The sequence below is a fragment of the Pteropus alecto genome, unplaced genomic scaffold (genome assembly GCF_000325575.1).
Source record: "Pteropus alecto unplaced genomic scaffold, ASM32557v1 scaffold131, whole genome shotgun sequence".
NCBI classification, from domain to species: domain Eukaryota; kingdom Metazoa; phylum Chordata; class Mammalia; order Chiroptera; family Pteropodidae; genus Pteropus; species Pteropus alecto.
Genome location: NW_006434709.1, coordinates 18,619,590 through 18,628,819, shown reverse-complemented (window position 1 = coordinate 18,628,819; position 9,230 = coordinate 18,619,590). Strand labels below are relative to the sequence as shown.

General features: G+C 31.2%; 1 protein-coding gene across 1 annotated transcript in view; it reads right to left on the bottom strand.

Annotated features, from left to right (window-relative positions):
- Nucleotides 1–9,230, bottom strand: part of FBXO11 (F-box protein 11) — a 74,107-nt gene that overhangs the window by 11,852 nt on the left and 53,025 nt on the right. Inside the window, exons 4-11 of the mRNA XM_006909612.3 lie at nt 9,130–9,230; nt 7,472–7,601; nt 6,733–6,816; nt 6,519–6,651; nt 5,336–5,442; nt 5,138–5,249; nt 4,946–5,052; nt 4,726–4,863 (exon numbers count right to left, since the gene is read on the bottom strand). The exon at nt 9,130–9,230 is cut by the window's right edge and continues 46 nt beyond it. Coding sequence (XP_006909674.1) covers nt 4,726–4,863; nt 4,946–5,052; nt 5,138–5,249; nt 5,336–5,442; nt 6,519–6,651; nt 6,733–6,816; nt 7,472–7,601; nt 9,130–9,230 — 912 coding nt within the window. The remainder of the gene's footprint in view (nt 1–4,725; nt 4,864–4,945; nt 5,053–5,137; nt 5,250–5,335; nt 5,443–6,518; nt 6,652–6,732; nt 6,817–7,471; nt 7,602–9,129) is intronic.

Genomic DNA, 9,230 nt, shown 5'->3' with positions numbered 1-9,230 from the left:
GCTTTTTCTTGTTTTCTTTTGATTGAGAGTCAACTAGATCAAGTTTATTTAAGCAAACAGCGGCCCCTCTCTTTATTTTCCCCTACCCAGAGGCCCATATTTTCAATTCTTTTAGCTGATTCTTTTAATCAACATCCATATCTTTAAGTAAAGACTTGTATTGCTATATTTTGAATTTTCAGTTTTAGGTATTATCTACTGACTTCCTATTATGGAAGATGAGAATTTAACTTTCCTTTCTATCCCTCATCACACGCATTCATACATTGTATTCTTCCAATGTAGTTATATCATAATTTTGGTTAATTAGTGTGTTATTCAGAGCTGAGCCATAAAGTATAACTACATATTCAACTTTTTATTTTCCCTGAAGTAATTATCTTGTTCTCTTTTGCTTGGATATCTGATCACCTATCCTAGATTTGCTACCAGTTGTTTAAATCACCTCTTAATATACTGACATTCACACTAGGTTTATCAATTTATCTTCCTCAATATAAGCAGGTTTTATAACCTCCTCTAATCCAGACTGATTACCCTGGTCATGTGCACAAGGTCATTTACCATATTTTAGATTAAGGGTTAAAATGTCTCCTAGTTCTATTAATAATGGAGTTTGGAATCTGTACCTTTGTTTCAAGGTAATTTTTGAGAAAAGAAAGCAGCAAAAAAATATTCTTCATGTCTTAAAACCAGAAGCCTCTACAATGCTAAAACTGTGATTTTTATTACATTCAGAAAGAATGACTGACTTAAGAGTTTTGTAATTTTGCAAGGAAACATCTCACTAGTATTATGGGTTAAAGGGTTTGGTTAATGTAATTTTGCTTTAAATTACATTTTAATGAAATACTTTTTAAGGTGCAAACCAAAAAAGTTCCAACTTATATAAACAAAACTCTAAAGGCATGGACATTTTATCCCATATTATGTGATTTATTCCCCATACCAGAAGATACCAGATTATTAAGAGCTTCTTCTATATTTAAAATGAAAGCCAAACACATTACTACAAGTCCTTGAAAATCACCATTCCATCAAGTTAAAAACTTTAATGTTGATATAAAAATAAAAAGCGAGACTAAGCACTTAAGATTTTTTTGAAATGAATTATTAAATATGACAGAGTAAAAGGCATTCAAGAGTTTCTCTTAAAACTCTCCGAAAAACAAAAAAGAATAAAAAGTAGGGAGAAAAAAATATGCTGTCTTCATTGCTATAAAACACTTGTCAAATACTGTGAAATATGGATAAGGAAGAGTAAAGCGCTGAGAGCATAAATGTTATCTTAAACCTTTAGCAAGGTAGTTTTCCCCAAGCAACTGAAGATTCTCATAAGCCTACCCAATGATCTAGTAGCATAAATATAACATAGGAGAAAAACACTTGGAGTAATATTTTCACAGAAATAACTCAGGCACAAGTAGTAAATGTGAAGAAGAAACCACACTACACTAATGTGCAATTTCTACCATCTAAAGCTTAAATTTCCTATCTAACGATGACTATCTGAAGTAAAGTCAAAGGAGAAGAGAGGGGACAAATTTCAACACAGAGAATCTGTCAATATGTCGAGTTAAATTCATAAATTTTGAATATGACTGAAAAATTTTATAGCAATTTGACATTGCTGACATTTTAATTTTATTCTACGAAAATAATACTCGGTAATGAAATGAATATTAAACAAAGATAATTAAAGAACTGTGATCATTGACAGAAAACTGTTTTTAAGGAGTGAGGTTGGCAACTGTGATTATGTGAAAGAAGAGAGAAAAGAATCAGCACCTTTTAAGGAACACAAATTTGAAGAAATCACATAAAACTTAAAGAAAAAAAACAATACACAGCATTAAGTCTATTATTTCAAAAGAAAAAAAAATCAGGAACAGAGAAACTGTGATAAAAGGACTAAAGGTAAATAAATATATACCAATAACTATAGGAATGTCAATGTTATAAATCTTTACACAAGAAAATAAGAATATAAATAATGGGGTAGAGATAGGTTGAAATGTGTGTTTATTTACTCATTTTACATAGGGGGAGTTCATCCTTTTTCTAAAGTTTAAACATGCAATAAATGTCAAATTCTAGAGTCATATCCTTTGAAATCCTAGAGGTGTCTTTTATACTGGGTACACAGTATTTTTACAAAAATATTAATTTCTTTAAAAAGGTGTAGAAAATATTTTATGATTTATTCTTATGAACATAGGAATTTAAATTCTAAGTATGGCACAGATAAGGAAAAGAAAGACAATTTTAGAGGAACAATAAAAATAAATATATTTAGAGATAGAGGACAACACAGAAACTAATTTAAATGTTTATTCTTATGTTCTTTGAAGTTCTATAGAAAACAGAGTCCAATTTTAAAAAGGTTATCTTTAGTGATGTCATCCTACCAATTATGGGCTGCCAATACAAAGAAGATGAGCCAAAAGAATACAGTTAAGTCCTCATTTAATGTGGTTGGATCAGTTCTTAGAAACTGCAACTCTAAGTAAAACAATGTATAAAGAAACCAATTTTACAACAGGCTAATTGCTATAAACAAGAGTTTTAAGTTCCTATGGCATATTTCTGGTCACAAAAACATCACCAAAATTCTAAAGACCCAAAATACTAACATTAGACACTGAAGTAGATCTGAACTATACATACATTTAAGAAAGACTAACAAAAACAAGGTAATTATTTTCTAACCTGCTTATTCAGGGTCTTGGGTGACTGGAGCCTAACCCTACAGCTCAGGACACACGGAAGCACTAACCCTGGACAGGATGCTCTTCCATTGCAGGGCACACTCACATGCATCCCACACTCACTCAGATTGGAAGAATTCAGACACACTAATTAATCTAACATGTGTACCTGGAGAAAACCCACACAGACATGGGAAGAAGGTGCAAACTCTACACAAACAGTAGCCCTAGTCCAGAAACAATTTTTTTCCCACATCAACATTGTACCAAAATGACCTGCTGTACATGGAATGAGAGAATATTCTACCAAAGGATTTTTAAAGGGTTGTGTCACAAACCTAAAACAGATGCTAGCCCCAAGATATGCTTTATTTCAAGCCTTACCTTATAAATCTCTAATACCTTACAAATCTCTTCATTAATTCTTAATGGAATATCTATTTTTAGCATTTCCTATAGTTGTTTTTAAAAAGTTATAAAATTTATAAACCCAAATCTATAAAAAACAAACTGTATCAGGGATGTGTGATAAGGAATCCATTATTATGATGAACTTTAGTAAGTGACCACCACCATAGGTCTTTTAAAAACGAGGACATTTACTCTGCTTAAAATTATCTTGGTACCTCAAATCACTTGTGAATGATACCAGAGATATGCATAAATATGATACTTGAATTGTATGTACCTCTGGGGCTAGGTCTAAAAGGAAATATAGGCAAAGAAAATACTAGTTAAGTATAGTCCCATTACAAAATAGGAGTCCACTTAGGAACTATAACCAATATAGGCCTCTAAGAGAAGGCAGCATCTCATGACTCTTAAGTTTTGACATCCTTCATACCTTTGCCCAGACTCCCCAACTCCCACCTTCTTGGAAAAAACTACAATTTGCAGTGAAATGTCAATTTCTTTATTCCAGCTGGGGATGGGCGAGTGGTCATCTCCACTCTGCTTTCTTATCTACAGGACAATGCTACTGCTTGAAATACAAGCCAACTGTTTTTCTCAGATTACAGTTATCCTAAGAATAATGATGAATTGGATGGTCTGAAACTATTTCGTTCTATTCAGAACTTGATAAAAGGGTACTCTGCTCATGGACTAATTCAGTTTAAAAAATGACTGCTGCATTAGGGTTTTAGGCACAAACAATAAAAATAAAAATTTCCTCCGCTAACTGTTAATTTGTATATGTGGATCTAGTGTTCCTAAACTGCTTGATTAATACCATATAATAGCAATAAAGTTTCTTCATAATCATTTGCTACCACATCACCAGCTCCTCGTCCACCTCTTACTTCTTATCAAAAAAGGTTCCCAGTGCTGTGTAGTAGGACTTAAAAATTATCTCAATGAAAATTAGACATTAAATGAAGAGTACCTGAACAGATATCTAAGAACATTATTTTGAAGTAGTGGCCTAAGAGAACTCAAAAAGTCATGTCTCTAGAAAATTGTGTAAAATGACACAGTAGAATTTAAAACATAATATCATCCATAAAGTTATCTAATTAACTGCGTAACAGTCTTAGAACTGATATTTTATTATCACTGTATCTCTTACTAAAGTTCTGCCAGTTAAAAATTTTTAAGAGGAATAAAATGGAAGTCAAGCTAATGATGAAACTATTACTTCTCAAAGTGTAGTCTTCTAACAACCTGTATTAAATTCAGTTGTGCTTATTAAAAATGTATATCCTGGGCCTGATATTTGAAAATTTTGATTAATTTTTTCTGAGTTATTTTTATGTACATTTATATTTGAGAACTTCAAGATTAGACCTTAGTCTCCCTCAAATATCACATCGATTCTTTAATGACTCCATCTTTCTTACATGTACATAATGTTAGATCCATGAATTTACAGAATAAATATTGATTTTATCATACAATGCTGAAATCTTTTAACCTGTACTTTTCAATTCAGATAGTTTAGTGATGAGAAAATGCTGAAATCTATTTGAAATTTAACTGACATGAGGTTAGTTTTTTTATTAAGTATACATGTTCTTACCATGCCATGATCAAATGTGAACACACCAACGTCACGCCCATGATGAATATGATTCCGTCTAATAATTGGGTTTCCATGATTTTTAACCCAAATCCCAGCTAAAGCGTTATTGGAAATTTCATTATCCTCATATATCCCCTACAATAATTAATCAGAAATAAACATTAGTAGAACTTTAAAAAAACATTAAAAAAGAAAAAAAATCAAAAATCAAAAATACCTGTGCATGATCTGTTATATAAAGTCCAACATTTTCACAGTCGCTGATATTACAGTGCTTGATAGTGGGACATGCTCCTTGACCACTAACACATACTGCAGAGCCAACTGAAAGAAAAATAATTTATTTAAAAACCTATTGGGCAACAACACAGTGACTCATTTTAAAATAAAGCAAAAAGGAAACACTAACCTGTACATGTACTTCGAATGATACAGTGATCAATAATAGGGCTACAATTTACTGTAATCTCTAAACAGTGGTGTGCATTGTGGTGTTGAGCAGATTTGTCATCAGGGTTAAACTGAAAAGCAGAAATTTTGTTTGAAATAAATAATCACTATCTTAATCATTTCAACATATTGTATTTTAAATCTTAAAATTTCTTACCCTTATTGTCATGTATCCAACATAAGCATCCTCGGAACCTTCCATAAAAACAAAAGTTGAATCTCTAGTGTTTTCAATTATAACTTTGTCTGCTACTTTTCCAGGTGCTGTGGAGAAGATATTTTAAAGCATATTACCTTTATCAGACAGATTAAATGTAAATTTAAAAATTACTTTTTTAATCAGTAAAAATACTTTGCCATAAACTAGTAATACAGTAGAATACTTTTATTGTTTTTAAGCTGGGTACTTTTTTTTGGAGGAAGAACTTTTAAAAAAACATTAGCACTGATATTTTTATTGATAACTATGTTTCACTAGCCTTTACTACTGGCAGTCATATTTAATGTAGATATTATAGGAGTATCATACTCAAATCCATGCATGATACTTCTAATAAGATTAGACTACAAATAGTATATATAATATCAAATGCAATGGCATATTAAAAACTGGATTCTTGTAGAAACAAAACCACCACCAGCAGCACCAGAAAAAGAGGGTCAGGGAGAGTAAAGAAGGGGACAGTGAGTAGAGAGAGGAAGAAACCTCTTTATTTAAACTTATTTCCAAAACTGGTCTTGATTTGAAAAGTTATTACTAGCCATCTTAAAGTGATCTATATACTGTACCTTTAAAAAATCAGAGATAGCACAGATCTTCAAATGACTGATCAGTGCTCAACGAATATTTTATTACATTTATTCTTAGAAACCTGAGCATAAATATAGCTTTTAAATAGTACAAAAATATTTTAAAAGCATGTTTAATTAAAAACAGCAATAAAAACAGTAGCATCTTTATTTTCAAATAAAAGATAAAACATTTTTCTTTCCTAATAACTAAGGCAGATGGACAAAGTACTGACATCAAGAAATATATACATCTAAAAAAGAAATAGAGGGGTGGCTCCATAGTGTAGTGGTTAGCACGTGTGCTTTACACAGAGAAGGTCCTGGGTTTGCGCCCCAGGTTCACCAGGCCCTGGGTGTGCCAGCATCCATAATTTGTGAACTCATGCTTTCATTTTCATCATATAAAATCTGCATATTTATTTAATTGCTATTCTTTCCTATTATTAAGGTATTATCAAGGTTCATCTAAATTTTAAGTCATTAGCATTTTATACACTGATCATGTAAATCAAATGTTAAAATTCTCATGACAATGCATTTCAAAATACCTGCACCAATCATGGTGATTGGAGATTCAATATATATCCATTCATCAGTATATATTCCAGAATGAACAAAGATAAGTCCATCGAAATGAGCTTCTTGTACCCCACCAAGGGCATCTTCAATTGTATCATAATACTACAATAATGAAATAAAAGTGTCAGTATAGAACTGAAAAATTACCATTTTAAGTCTTATAAAAATACAGATGAAACATACCAACATATTTTCTCTTCCTTTATATCTTGCAGGGTTACTGTAGAAGTGTTCAGCAAATCCTGGCTTTACATGTGCACCTTTATACTAAAATGTCAAAAAAATATTCTAAATTAATTTAGTACTATATGTATACTTTAAATATCAAAAATGTTTATCAATTATTCCAACTAATTTTCTGTTGCATAGTCCAATGTAAAATCTGGAACAGTTTATGACTCAATATCCAGTAAAAATAGGCAAGATTTCTCAATCTCAGCACTACTGATTTTTTTGGAACAGATAGTTCTTTGCTGTGAGGGATGTCCTGTGCATTGTAGAACGTTTAGCAGGATTCCTAGCGTCTACCAAATAGATCCTAGTAGCATCCTTTTCTCTAGTTGTTTCAAGCAAATATGTCTCCAGAGGTTGCCAAATGTCCGTCTGTGGAGCAAAATTGCCCCAGTTAAGAATCGCTTGTAAAGGACCATGTGAAAATTAAGCTAAATGTGAAACTTTAAAACAACTACTGAACACTAATAATTTAAATAAAAGTTCAAATAGACCCATAGAAAATATAACTGCTCTCAGGCTACTGATGTTTACTGGTGGCAGTAAACATGTCAGTAGTGAAAATAATTGTTTTGAATATGTTGGCTGATAAATGTTCACTGGCTTAAAACTCTGAGTTTAAATTTTTAAAAAGGAATTTTTATTTACAAATATATAATGTAAACCAGTATTTTCTATTTATTCTTCATACCAACTGCTGGAAACTCTCCTTCCAAGGATTTGGATGTTCATACTCTTCTGGATTAATCTGGTAGAATTTACCAGGTTCAGGATGCATCATAGGGCGTGTATATTCAAATACTTCCATATATAATCGTTTCCTGAAGGGGGAAAGAAATTAAAAGAGTTCTTCATAAAATGTCCTTTAAACAACTACAGAATATTATTTGATGTCTCAAAAACTTTTTAAAAAAGACTGTAAAAAAAAGAATCTTAAATATAAAAACATAGTTTTTGGCTAAAATAACTATATAAAAAATAGTCTACTCAAAAGGATAAAAAGTGACAATTCTTTAAAATTGTTTAGTCAGGGGGAAAAAGGAGCTACCCTTACTATAAAAGCTTCATACAGTTATTTTGAAAAGGATGACTTTCAATAAAATACTTCAAACAACTCTTTTATATCTTCAATTCATTTATATATAATCAAGAACCATCAAATTTTAGAAATGGAGTGATAGTAACTATTATCACTTCCTGTACAAAGCAAAATGTTTCTTCTGCTCTTTAGTCTCTTTTTCCTTTCTAACACAAACATAATTTTCCTTCCTAAATTTAAGCTACACTTTATTTTTAACATCATAGAAGCTGCTGCAAAATACAGAAAAGTATATAGAAAAGAGAAAACCTACATTTTTGATATATTCATTAAATGTTTACAATATTTCCTTCTAGTCTTTTTATTGTTTCATTTATTACAGTTTTGATTTATATAGAGCACAAAATTTTGTATTCTGCTCTTTCCTTTTTTAAATTTTTCTAATTATTTATTTATTTATATTTTACAGACTGCATGGACCTTGTCAGCTTACAATCCTTTATTACTTTTTATTTTTTAAATTTTTAAGCCTATAGCACCTGGTCTTCCTAGGTGGTCTCCGATCCAGGTATAAACCAGGCCCGACCCTGCTTAGCTTTTGAGATCAGATGGCATTGGGCTTGTTTAGGATGACAGGGCCGTAGACTCCTTTTTTTTTTTTTATAACAAAGCATTTTCCCATGTTATTAAGAACTCTATAAAAATCACTGTTCACGACTATACCCCAACCCTCTAAGTAGACATTACATTGTTCACTTAGTCCATTTCCTTATTGCTAGATATTATTTCTAATCCTCCCCTCTACCCGCCACAATTAACTATGCTATTATAAAAAGTTTGCACGTAAGGCAAAAAAAAATTTCAGTTGTGGAATTGCCTGGTCAAAGGTCACACATATTTTAAAATCCATGAATACAACTATCAAAGTATTTTCCAAAAGCAATGTATAAAACCTACATTCTCACTAAACTATCAGATTTAATGAATTAGCTTTTTTAAATTAGACCTAGTTCTGATTTTAAAAAGCAATTTAAAAAAATTTTTAAAAAGTAATTACATGAAAACACTTCACACAATTGCTCAGTTGCTATTAAATGATAAACAGCAGAGAAAGTACTTCACTTACTGTTTTATAAATACTACCTAAACTGACAACTCACATTTGTGATAAACAGGTACCTCAGAATTTATAAGCAATCTAATTTTGCTCTGATTAATTGTAACCAACTCACACCTCAACTTTACAATCTTTAGCATTTTGGGCAGCAAGTAATATATCTCAAGATAATAAGAAATAAATTTTCCCTTACCACAAAATTGGATCATTAGCAAGTTCACTGAAGCGTTTACACACACAAGCTGCTCTACAAAGATCCTGTTCCAGCAAGTAAGAGAAGATTTTTAGAACCAC